The sequence below is a fragment of the Grammomys surdaster genome, unplaced genomic scaffold, assembly GCF_004785775.1.
Source record: "Grammomys surdaster isolate TR1022 unplaced genomic scaffold, NIH_TR_1.0 126028, whole genome shotgun sequence".
Lineage (NCBI taxonomy): Eukaryota > Metazoa > Chordata > Mammalia > Rodentia > Muridae > Grammomys > Grammomys surdaster.
In genome coordinates, this window is record NW_021620841.1 from 3,201,755 (window position 1) to 3,215,407 (window position 13,653).

At 35.9% G+C, this 13,653-nt stretch overlaps 1 protein-coding gene across 2 annotated transcripts in view; it reads right to left on the bottom strand.

The window, feature by feature from the left end:
* The window catches only part of Acss3 (acyl-CoA synthetase short chain family member 3), a 163,631-nt gene that overhangs the window by 48,553 nt on the left and 101,425 nt on the right, over window positions 1-13,653 (bottom strand). For both annotated transcript variants that reach the window (XM_028754554.1, XM_028754555.1), the window contains exon 9: window positions 2,865-2,968. In XM_028754554.1, coding sequence (XP_028610387.1) covers window positions 2,865-2,968 — 104 coding nt within the window. The remainder of the gene's footprint in view (window positions 1-2,864; window positions 2,969-13,653) is intronic.

Here is a 13,653-nt window from a genome sequence, read left to right on the forward strand (position 1 = left end):
ATGTGCAAAACTTAAGGACATTTATCAATCTACTAAAAAAATCAAGACCTTTTTCTTTCTCAGCGAATTAATTATCACCCATTTTTTGTCTTTTCTCCTGTGGATTTAATATTTCTTAAATTCCACCTTAAGATGGAAAGCGGTGAGTGCTGGAGAGATGGCTCTTGCTTCTATTACAGAGGATGAGAGTTGAGTCCCTGGCATCTCTGCAGTGCACTGCATACTTCAAAAATAAGTACTGGCAAATGATGAAATTCTGTGTTGCTTTACACTTTACCACAACAATTTTTGAAGTGAAAAAATAATTTTCTATGCAAATAAGTTAAGATTCTAACTATGTATCTACAGGGAACCATAGAGTTGGCCTGGCCTAACCACCTTAAGAGGCATGCATCATATGCTCATTATGTTTCAGTCCATGGCTCCTGATGCTCAATGTGCCTTCCAGTACCTGAGAAACTGAAGCACTCATTCAGGCAGTGAAGCATTCAGGTTGCTTGTGTTTCACTGTATGTTCCTTTAGAAGCTAAGGAAACACGGAAACTTGACATGATCTTTAATCTTTTGTACTCTGTATAGTTCACAAACATCATTGTTTTCTGCCAACTACAACTGTATTGATCCTGGCAAACACCACCATATTCTGTTTTTGATAATCAGGGGATAAACTGTTGAATTGTTCTTGATAAAAATTGTCACAGCTTCAGTCCTGCTGTGACCCCACCAACCAAAGCCTGGTTTAATTTCTAGCCAGCTATACCAGGTAGCCTTGACCAGGTAAGTAAGCATGCGAGCACATGCTTACACATACCCATGCAATTATCAGTTGATACCTACATCCTCTAGATTTCAACTCAGTTCTGGAAAAAAAAAATGTTTTCTTCATTCTTGCATTCAATTCTTCCCTCAAAACATTAAAGAATTTTCCCAACTTTAAGTGATCTTCACTAAAAGTTTGCATTCTTAAATATAACTAGGCTTATTCCTTGCTCTAAAACATGGCCATAAAATTGAAAAATAATGTGATATTCCTTTTTCTTATAGTTATTTTATATGTATGAATCAATGTATATGTATGTAGTTAGTGCTTTTACAGGCTTTGCTGAGCTTTTTTCATATTTTAGAAAGTACAAATTATATACATCTAAATTTTTTCAGGCTAAGAAAACCTTTTTTTGAAAGTTAATTGTATCTTCCAGTAAGGTCCAAAAAAAAAACAAATTTTATGTATAATAGAAAACACATAAATACTATTAACACTCTTTCTTATTGACGGCATAATTACTTTTCTTTTTTTTCCATGGGGAGGGGGTTTATTCAGGGCAGAGGGCAAAGATGGGGAGAGAAATGGGAGAAGATGATAGAGAAAGAGGAGAGAGGAGAGACCGGCCATGACCATGTGGAGAGAGGGGGAAAGGAAGGAAGGAAGGGCGAGGGCACAGAGAGAAGCTAGCGGCAAGAGAGTGAGAGGGTAAGCTACTTTTCTTTTTTAATTTATTATAATGTGTCTGATCATTGTCTCTTCAAGTGAAGTCCTGTCTTTTGAGTCCATTTGTACTTAAAAATATGCACACAGGTAAATAAGTTTTCCTCTAGTAACTAACATACAGAAAAAATAAACACCGTGTTTTTCCTTTATGGTCTTATGCTCTGGTCAGTTATTTTAAACCATATATTATAAAAGCGTAGAGAAAAGATGTGTTTCCAAAAGGCAACATACAAGGAGACATTAAGACGCATAAAGTAAAAAAATATCTCAACTATCAACTTTCACTTTCGTTTTTTCTTTGCTTTCCTATAAGGGTTACCAACATTTTGATGCAATGAAGTCTTCAAATGTGCTAAGCTACATACACAGCAAGATCAAGCGAGGCTGGCAGTGATTAGGAATGTTCATATCCAAATTTCAATTACTGTTAAGACCAATAGCAATTTTCACCATGAAACTTTAGCATTTGTATAGAAACTGGATGTTCTATCCTAGATATTAGGAAAATTGAAGTACTGACAGAATTACATCTGTGGTTTTATCTAAATTGCTGGTCTTAGTGAGAGTAACACATGAAGGCCACTAGCCAACTATTTTTTAGCAGTCTAAATAAAAAAATATGCAAATTAAGAAGAGAAAATTGGAATCCAGATCACTGAGTTACTTGTACACATACTCAAGCCATCCGTGCATAAACAGAATGAAAAAAAAATAAAGAGGAAGGATTTTATTTTTCCAGTTGTCTTTTTCCAAAGCTTATATTTTATCTACCTAATATAAAATTTGCTTCTCAAGGACCACTTAGTGTGAGGAAAATATATCATAGCCAAACTTGTAAATGAATGACATCCATATATTATTATTGTTTTGGAGAAATTTAATGTATCTGCTGCGAGAGTGAAACAGAAGTTAGACTTTGATGAGCCAAGGATGACAGAGCTCCCTATGACAGGAACGGTGCTTTAACAAATCCCTTGGAAGCAATGCCTGAGTGAATTAGAGAGCACAGAGCAGAGCTGGGAGGGGATGGTAAGTCTTAGCAGGTCAGATCCCATCCCTGCTGTCACAACTGAAAAGCCCTGGGGATGTGAGTGAACTCAGAAAGGGCAAGCTGAGATGTAGCAACTCACTTTGTAAAAGCAACAAAGCCGAAATGATCAAGATGCTGTCAGAACCCTATATCTGTGGCTAAGAGGATGGTGGTGTCTGTGACTAATGCAGATATTGTTAACAACTTGATATTACAGTGCTTATTTCTACAAAAACCAGAACTGTGGATCCTGTCTGGCATAACTAAGGGCCTCCTCCAGTCCACACAGAAAAGCTGCACTGGAGGACTTGAGTAGCTGTCATGAACGGTTTAAAAAACGCTTACCTGTTTGCCACCAATGGTCTAGAACAGGGACGCGAAAGACTTTTTTGGACCATTCTAGGGTCTCCACATCACATCTTTCCCCAGCCACAAACAGGGTCTTGAACCTGAATATAAGAGAGATGGTGAGTTCAATGTATTTCCTGAAAGTTAAATAGTTCCATTCATGTTAAAAACTGTTCTGCTAGAATCTAACCATATCGTAGTTGTATCCATGGAGAATGGGCCTTTATGAATATTATGTTGTAGGAAGGTGAAAGAAATTACCTTCATGTACTCAAATGTAACCACATGCAGTTTGCAGTACTGATGTACTTCAAGAGCAGAACTCAGAACTACACATAGATGCTCAGCTCTGGGAAGGGCAAGTGAGTTGACTTTGTAACGAACCTGTCACATTCCTCCAGTGATCAAACATGAGAAGCCTTTACCCCTTGACATTATTAGCCTTGTTAATCTTAACACCTAATTTTCTTTATTTATTTTTATGAAGGATATATCCCGAAATATGCTCACAGATACCCATTAAGGCAGCAAATTTGATCACAGACATGATTCTTTCTCATGTATTCCTTTAGGAGAGATTACTATGCTCTCAAGAACATATTTTCTATATTCTGAGAAACATACAAACAGAAATATGGCTAATAAAGAAGCATTGTCGTAGCCTTTAGGGCCAAACAGACTCTTATCACAAAGAACCCGGGTTACTGAAGGATGAGGGAGAATTAACATCACTGATGGAGCAAACTGTGCCCTAGAGTAGAAAGAATAAAATAGAAAAACGGACCGAGTTTGACTCTGCTAGTGATTCATTGAAAGGAAGGCTGTTTTTCTTTCATGGTCCTTGCCCTCATGGCCTGTCTGTCAGAAGAAGGAATGTGGGGATGGGCAGTTAATTTGTTATCGTCAAAGGGAAAATATGCAACAAACAAAAACCTGCCTGCTCGTCATGAACAATGCAGCCCGCCACTGACAGTATCTTGACAGTATCTTCCTGCTCTCTACACTGATCGCATAGAACTTACAGTTTAAAATAACCTCGCCTCTGTGATCCAGCAACATTCTGCTTCTACTGGCTGTAAGCATACATCACCTTCAATACACTTATTCCTGCTTATGAACATTCATCTTTAGGAATCTGAAGCCCATGAAGATTTATTGGATTTCTAGATTCACAAAAATGGTGAGCTATGGAGGCTGGTGTGAGCAAAAATGTATGCCCATTTGAATATGAATGATAATTAAAGATAGAATACTGGGTTTGCAGAACACAGGAATTGATGAAAGTACAGTGATGTGATGAGAAAATTTTTTAAGTTGTTATTTTAGGGAATCTTTCGTGTGTAATATAGCCTTGAAAGGATTTAGACCAGCAACTTGGTTTTCACAAACTTAATGAGTAACCCTAGGTTCCACACAAGAACATCAGAGTTGGGTATGAGACAGAGAAAAGGGAATGGAAGTTTTGGAGCAAGGCAATCTGAAGAATTAGGGCGGGTCCAGAAAATAGTGAGATTATACAGTGAGAGAAAAGAGAAAAAGGTTCAAGAGAAAATACTAGAGAAAAAGCATCAAAGTCCAAAAAGAATTAAAATGTTTGTGGAAATGATGGCAGAATAAGACAAACAGGGTAGAATCTTAGCAGCTTGTCTGTAGTGAAGAAAGACATAGTTTAGGGGCTGGAAAAACTTTAACATGAAAAAACATTAGAGGAAATATAATATTGAGAGAAGTTCTAATATAAAAATATTGAAATTTATCCAAGGAGCTAACTACTGAAAATAAAATCAAACACACAAACAAACAAACAAACAAACAAACAAAAGAACCTACTGAAGTCCCAGAAGAAAAGTGGGAAAAGGAGAAATCAGTGATTCAATCAAATGATATGAAGTTAATTAAAAATTGGGTTATTAAATAAACAGAATGTTCATGGCTATGATCCTCCTTTACAGTTATGGTTAATCTTGACCCCAAAGCTGTAGCTTAGCCTTCATAGGAAGGAAAAGAGTAAACCTTCAAGGAGAAACTACTAGTTAGTGACACTTGACAGAAAATGCATGTTGATCAACAAAGTACAAGTGACTCTACAATAAATGATGTCTGCACGTGAAGGAGTATCATCTGCAGGCTCATATCACCCAAAGATCAGCCAGAAGGAAGTGCCCTTACACATATCAAGACCACATCTTTCATTTATCAAGCCACAGATTTCTTCAAAGTCAAGGTGGCCCAGATGCTATGTTCTTGGTTTCTGTATCAAACTGAATGTCTATATGGGGAACTTCTTAAAATAATTGCTCCTATCTTGCATTGGTTTTGGATATGGTCTTACTGTATAACCCAAGATGGCCTAGAAACCACCATGGATCCAGGATTGGTTTTGAATTCATGATCCCTTTGCATTTTCTTCCTGAATATTGGCAGTGTAAACATATTACTGATTTAATTTAACCTACTTTAATGCTTGTCTTTACTGGCAGAAGGTAAACTATGTTAACTAATAGTAATAATGAAACACGTTGCCCCTGGGTTGTTATCTTATGGCCAATTATCCAAGGAGTGCTAATTATAGCACTGGATATTTTTAAGTATCAAAGGTAAACTATGTTAATTAACAGTAATAATGAAAAACACATTGGCCCTGGGTTATCTTAGGCTAATTATCCATGGAGTGCTAATTATAGCACTGTATATTTTAAAGTGGCATATTGTTTCATAGCATAATTTTATTACATTGTCTTCATTTTATAGCTGATGTAGGAACAATCTTCATGTGAGCATTAACAAGCAAACTAGGACGGGATACTGGATAGCAGATTAGACTGCAAACAAAAGGGTGATGGATAGCCTAGGCTGGAGTTCCAAGCACTTGTGAGCAAGGATTTGTAGGTGGAAGATGTTTCTCTTTACTGCTGATCAACATCTCCAGATCCTCCGGACTTCCTTATGCTTATTAAGATGGTTTTACTATTTAACATAAGCAAAATTGTGAGATCACTAATGACTTAGAAACATAAAAGTTTTCAAAACCTATGTGTTAAGATTTTCCAGAGGTATAAATGCTACTTTCTATGGAAGTTGTCTCCTGCTGATTGTATAAAATAAAATGTGGAGCTAGGGTGATGGTCCAGTCTTACAAAGACCTGGATTAAATCCCTAGAACTCACGTGGTGGTTCATAACCCCTTGAAACTACAGTTGCAGAAAATTGGATGTTGTCTACTGCCCTCCATGGGCACTAGAAGAAGGCATTACACACACACAGGTGGGAAAACCAGTTAGATATGTAAAACAGAAATTTTTAAAAAATGAAACCAAAAATTGAACACAAAAAAGCTTTCAGAATAAAATGATTAATGAAATAATTTGAAATATTATATTCAATCGAACACCATTTAGCTCCCAATTTCCTTAAGTAAATAAAATTGTTAGATGACTTCCTATTTTTTCTAATTATGAGACATTTAAAAGAATATCTTATTATAAACCTGTAAGGTTTTTTTTTTTTTGAGAACTGTGGCACCTGTCTATAAATGCCAGCATTGGAAATTGGACAGAGATTCAAAGTTGGGCTACAGATTAAATTCCTGGCCAACTTGGGACATATCAAAAGATCTTATTTTCTCAGGGAAACCTATAATTTAAGGTTATCTTACACATGAATTGCTTTCATGGTACAGAGCGTGCTTAGTGTTAATAAGGTCCTGAGACTGATCCTTGAACCATAACAAAGAAAGAAGGTAAGTTGCCAAATAAATTTTGTTTGCAATAGAGAGTAAACAGTAGGTAGAAATACAAAAAACTACGATTGACTAAAACATGAAAATAAGTTTCTTAAATATTAGGAAAAGACATGCAATCTCTTACAGCAAAACAGAAATCATTAATGTGTGAAATTAATCCAAAAACAATAGTTAAACAAGACTCATGAGTTGAAAATATGTTTACAGAAGAAAATCTTTCTTACTTCTCTTTCTCCTCCCTTTCTCTCTGTGTACTTGTCTTGTCTGTCTATCTCTGTGATTCTGTGTGTGTACATGTCTTTCTGTGTGTCTCCCTCTGTCTCTCTCTGGGTCTCTGTCTCTGTCTGTGTCTTATCTGGTGTGTATGTGTGTGTGTGTGTTTGTGTGTGTGCATGCATGCATATGTGTGTATATGTGTGCATCTGCTTATAATAAAAATAAAAAAAGGCCAAGAAGAGTCACATCAAATTTGAAAGATGAAATTGGAATATAACCATTACATTATGATCTGCAGCTATAAACCCAACAATGTGAGAGTAGCAAATAGTAAGTCAATAGACCAGAATAGTCAAAAGACACACTAAGAAGGAGTGAGAAGTAGACAACAGAACTTACAAAATAGAGCTGAAGGCAAAGAATAGTCACTGAAATGAATGTTTCAACTGAAAACAAGAAGAAATAGGATGTGTCCTCTTCATGTCATCTCAAAACTCAGGTCTGTACAGATTATAGTTCTAAGTTGGAAAGTGAAACAAAAAGTTTCTAAGGAAATAACATTGAAAAGTATCCCCTAACATTAAATTGGGTGTAAAAAAATCTTAGGGCAAGAAAGCACTAAGAATAAAGGGAAGCTTGATGAAATATATACATTTCAAACAAAAATTACCAAAACTTTCAAAGAGGAATTCAATTACAAACTAAGATACATAGATAGAAGGATGGATGATAGAAAAAGTAATGATAGATAGAGATGATAGATAATCTATACTCAATAGATATAGATACTTAGACAGGTGGAGATAGATAGATAGATAGATAGATAGATAGATAGATAGATAGATAGATAGATAGATGTTAGAAACAGATACATAGGTAGATTATAGACAGATAATAGATGATAGATAGATATAGATAGGTAGATAGATAGATAAACAGATTAGATACATATAGATGATAGCAATAATAGATAAAAATGATAGATATATACATAAACACATGTATTCATTGAAAGACTTCATAAATATTTAAATAAGTACTTGACAGACATACATTTTCAAATGGCCTCTAAAAATAAGACATTAACATTCTAAGATGCAAATTGAGGGAGTAATACACTGCTACCACAAGACAACGATAAGTGATACAGTTTTTAAACTGACCAAAACATAGTGTTCTAATAAAGCCATGAAAACTAGAACAATCATATACTCCAAAGAGGTATGTAAATTAATGCACATCTTCTGGAAGCTATTTGCCTGTATTCTACATGCCATATCCTTTCCCATGCCCAATACCAAACGTTATGTATATTTTTGTATGCATATAAAGATGATATCGACTGCATTTTGGAAATGACTAAAAATTATTCAGCTGATGATATCCTAATGCATATTATAATGCTTCATTCAGTGTTCTGGAAAGGTTTAGAGAGGATAAGTTTAGGATGTTAACGTGCACTATACACATTTATAGTAGGAGAGCTTAATAGATAGAAGACATACATTGTGAAACATTGTGACACATGCTTAGGGTATAATATAATCTTGAAAATAGTGAATTTTGATAAAATACCGATAATAATGTAAGATAATACATATGTTAATTATCTTAATTTAGGAATTTAATTATATCAAAATACTCCTAATTTAACCAATTAAACAAAAATAAATGCAACTATAAAATAGGTAAATGAAATGGCCTACTTGTGAATGCCATAGATGTGAATTCTCTTTCCTTCTCCTAATATTTGGGAGTCCTTTTCCAGTTATTTCATTAAATAAATGATCTTCTCATTCTTTCTCTTGTACCTATTGAATCTCATAATGTGAATATTTGGGTGCTTAATGGTGTCCTTTGTACCCATAAACTGTCACTACTCTTTTTAATTTTTGTTTCTTTTTTGGTCCAGTCACCAAAGAAGAATTGACTTCAGCTTCAACTTTTCTTCTGTTCTATCTAGTTTACAGTTAAAACTCTAAATTGCTTATTCTGTTTAATAGACTTAATTCTTCAGCTTCAAGAATTGTTTTTCTGTTATGAAATCTACCTTTCCATTACATTTTTTATAATTGTGGCAGTTCAAGAACTATTTCTTTGAGAACAGTCACTGGAAAGTCGTATATTCTACTGTCGAGTCTTACAACTGCCTTTCATATTTCTGGGGTCTGTTCATTACATCTGTCTTTAAGACTACAATCATGCTGCCCAAAACATACAGGGCAGCTTCCAGAGATAAAAGGATTCTCCTTACAGAGGCCTGAGGATACTGGTTGGTTGGTCAGAATATGACTTTAGATGCTACATGGCCTAGTGGTCTAGTCTTTACATGGTTACTTAGAGGTGATCACTGTTAACAATGGCTGTGGATGTGTTGATGACTTAGGTTACGGGAGTTGATGAAAGTGATGCTGGCTGCATAGGGAATTAGGAAAAAGTATTTAAAGATAACTTGTTGCTTTATTGATGGGTTGGACAAGGCATGTGGCCATTTATAACAGCACTGAGATCCCAAAACTCAAAGAAGCTGTGGAAGCAGATTCTTGGATTTAGAATATAGTAAAGTTTCTGAAGAGATGCATAAGTAGTCTCTTCTTGTGCAACTGAATCCAGCTCACACTGTGTATGTAGGTCTGTGACCTATCTCAGCAGTACAGACTTGGGGAGGAACTTTGGTTCTGATGATGGTGATAGGAAAAGTTGCAGAGCATAGTTCTGTCATGATGGAGGGAAGATAGAAAATGCTTCCAAGCCTATGCTGTTCTGAGTCTAGCATAGCAGCAATGCAGGAATAAATCCTAACAAGACACAGTGACAGCTCAAACTCTGCAAGAATGAGAAAGCACATGGTGTTGACTCTGGGCCCTGTAATAGTATGCCATGGCAACAGCCTATTCTATGAGTTAGGGAACAAACAGCAGTATTGTCTTTCTCTCATTGTTATCCCTTCATACTAGCAAAGGTGTGAGCATAGAGTATAAACATATTACTAGTAATTCTCTTCTAAACTCTCAGCAGCAATGTAAGATGTATTATCTCCTTGTCAGGAAGGTCACTGATATGTAACTTGGTTTTTGATTTATGACGGAAATAAAATACAATCTCATTTAACTTTCTTCTGTATTCATGAGAGTTAAAAGAACCTTTCTTGCTCAAGCTTCCTTCTTCATGAACGCATTTTATTACTCACCCATTTCTTTATTGAGTTGTCTATTTCCTTATTGAGAATATCTACATATTCCATATGTTAAATATTTAATGGTTGCATATGTCATAAACATCTTCTCTTGGTATATGTCTTTAATTTTTAAAAAAGTGAATGGTCAATTGAACAAATTATGGTAGTCAAATTTTATGAATATTTTCCTTAACGGGTTGTGATTCATACTTTAAAAAGTATTCCTTGCATAGCCATGTAGCAGGAGTGGGCTATGTCACACACGGATCATACTACCATGTGACTTCCCTAGTCTGGGCTGCCACCTGGGACCATGCAGAGCTGGCCCCACCCATCTAGTGAGTTTAATTAGCATTCTGGAGAGCTGATCCCACCTCTGACCAGCTGTAGCATTTGAGGGAGCAGGTCCTAGCCTGAGCAACAAAGTAGAACTAGCCCTGGTGGCTGGGATGCAGGTGAGTCACACCTGAGAGGGTGAGTGCTAGAGAGCTGGCCCTGCACCTCATCTTCCCTGCAGTAGTGTGGATGTGGAGAAGATGCCCTGTCTACTTTGCCACCTGAAGCAGTCAGGAGAGATGGCAATATGGTCATGAGAGCAAGACGGCTAGCCTCACTATTCACTGGCTGTGCCCCTTCGGAGAGTGAGCCCCTGCCCTCCGTTCCTTGACTGGGCAACAGTGGAGCTCGCTCTAATGGCATGAGCCAGCTCTAACGGCATGAGAGCAGGAGAGCTAGCTCTACCTCTTGCCAGCTTCAGCACTGGGTGACCTACAAGGAGCAGTGCAGAAAAGCTAGCAGGCTGAACAACTCACCTACCCTACCCGCCAGGCCTAGATCCAGAATTTTCAGTTGGCCCACCCCAACATCTATGCCATTTATGATCTGCTGGAGAACATGAAGGCCTTATAGATACAAAGGTGCTGGATCTCCATGACACAGAGCAACAACAGAATATCCTAGAGAAATCCCAGTGAGGATTCGGTATTGATGGTGTTGCAGAAGCCAGAGGCCTTGAACCAGACCACTGACTCATCGAAATGAACATTTGCAAGTAAAGATGTATGGACAAAATGGCATTACTGTGGGACATATTGTGACACACTACAACTTCCATGATAAGATGTCTTTTATGCTATTTATGTATGTATTTCCTTTTTGAAAGTAGGCGGAGGGCAGATACAAAGGGATGGGGAGACGAGGGAGATTACGGTACATGATGTGTAACTCACAAAGAATCCATAATTTAAAAAAAACATATTCCTTGTGAGAAACATCAAAAGCTCATTTCCCTTATAACTTTGATCTATCAAACTGTTTTGGTGTATTTTTAAATGCTATTTGGGGAATTTTATTTTACTGAGCTTAATAAACGAGTTAATAAAGCAATAAATTTGTCTATCTAAGTTTGCCATATCACTTGTTTGCCTAGCCACGTCTCCTATGAACGTGCTTTCATGGAATTGTAGGAATGCAAAATGTTCTCAGCACAGTAATGCTTTCCCAAGTAGAAGGGTTTCATGATCTTCCCACATCCCATGGGTCACAACCTCTCCCCACAGTCAAAGGGATATCTTATATGCTTTCTCAATATACAGCAAAGATTAGCCTTGCGTTTTGAGATAACGTTTAACCACTATTTTCTTTTACTGTTAAGTGATGCTGGCTTCTACTCAAACACTGCATCCCATCATGATTGTATAGGTGTTTATGTAAATTCACTAATATAACTCATTTCCATTGCATGGCTTGTTTTGGGTCCCTATCCATCATCCTACCACATGTATATCTTTCCTTGATGAAAGTCTTTAAAAATTAAGTTCTGTTAGTCTTACCCATTTGTTTGCCTTTCTATTTTACCTTTAATCTTTCCAAGTGAGTATTACATGTATTAAACATGGTATTACTGTTGCACATATTGCTGTATGAAAAGGTTTGGATTGTTTTCCATACTCAACCTCAGACTCAAGTTTAACCTTTGAGGACTTCAATTACTTTTTTTTTTTTTGCAATAAAAGAATTAGAAGTGATTAAACTCTTCTGTTTTCACTGTACCCCTAGTGCCCAAATGGGAGTCTATTAAAACAGTTCAGTGGTGACATCATTTGTGTAGGACATAAATATGAAAAGTAAAAAAATAATTACATGAAGGTCAAAACCCTTTGTGAGTGATGACACATTTTATTAATAGCACCACTACATCTCTTTTAAGTAAGTATGTGAATCCTGTAGAGATTCCTGGAATTAGTTTCTTTCTGGAGAAATTCATAAGTCCTCAGGTCCTAGATTTGCTTACTCAATAAAAAAAATAAAGATAATGAAAATCTGTGAAATCTTACTGTGTCCACTAATGAAAATGCTTTTGCTAAATAAGATACTAAGCTACTTGTGTCTGATACACATTGTATTCACTCATTAATAAGAGTGTTTTCAAGATTTGAAGTGCTTATAAATTAAAGTCTTCTAAGCATTTAAGTATTCCTAAATATCAATTAAAAACAGATAAATGTGCCACCGTAAATACCATAGGTTCCTATCAATAGAGGAGAAGGATTATGAGAATTTTTGGCAGTATGCTTATGATAAATTCTCACATCTTGTGAGTAGTTATTTATGTGAGAAGTGTTAATTTAATGAGCATTATTGTGTGGAACATGATATATAAAAATCTATGTATAAATAGAGACATAGGGAAAACAAATGACATTTCAGCCTAATGGCAAATGTAACTCCACGCCTTACAGTCAAACAATCGGGGTATATTATGCTAGTCAATAGACATTTATGAAAATAAATGCCGTCTTAAAACATCTACAGTTGTCTTAGGATATGTATACTACATGAGTTCTAGAGGATTTCTGCCAAAATCTATTTTCTATCATCGGCAGGGAAGTTAGAGACAGTTTAAGTGTAGTAAATGAAGACACAAAATGAAGATAAACAGAATATTGTAGTGCACGAGTCATTTGATGCTCTTATGAAAAGTATTTCTCTTTTGTTTACATTATACATTTTAGTAGGTTTATTGTTTCATAGTATAAATAATTTTAGATATGTATGAGTAATCGAAGCTAAAGATCCTGTCATAGTAAAAACAAAACAAAACCCTATTTTATCTCAGCAGCTGAATGTATTGTATCTATTTTAATTACTTCAGGCCGCAGAAACCTATAATTCAAGCATCATGACATTTAACTTCAACGATTCAAACTGTCTTAATCAAGCCTACTCTTTAACTTGAAGAAATACAAAACCTCATGTTTTTGCTCACGTCAGCAGTGACCTCTCTTGGAAGGTTGGAAACAGCCTTGAGGATGTAAATTGTAATATTTACATTTGAAGATATATATCACAACTAATGAAATCAACAAAGTAACAAAAATACCTATGGTATCTATAGGATACCATTACAAAGATAAAGTGGAATAAATGGTTTCTTTAAAAACAGATGTAATTTGGATAGTAATATTCACATTTTGTCTGTCTATGTGTGTTCAGGTAATGTATCTCTCCATTTAAGACATTCTTATTTTAATATTTCCAGAAGACAGTTAAGTACTGAAGTAAGACAAGAATGAAGGATGGGAGGGAGGGAGGAATGGACAAAGAGAGAGAGAGAGAGAGAGAGAGAGAGAGAGAGAGAGAGAGAGAGA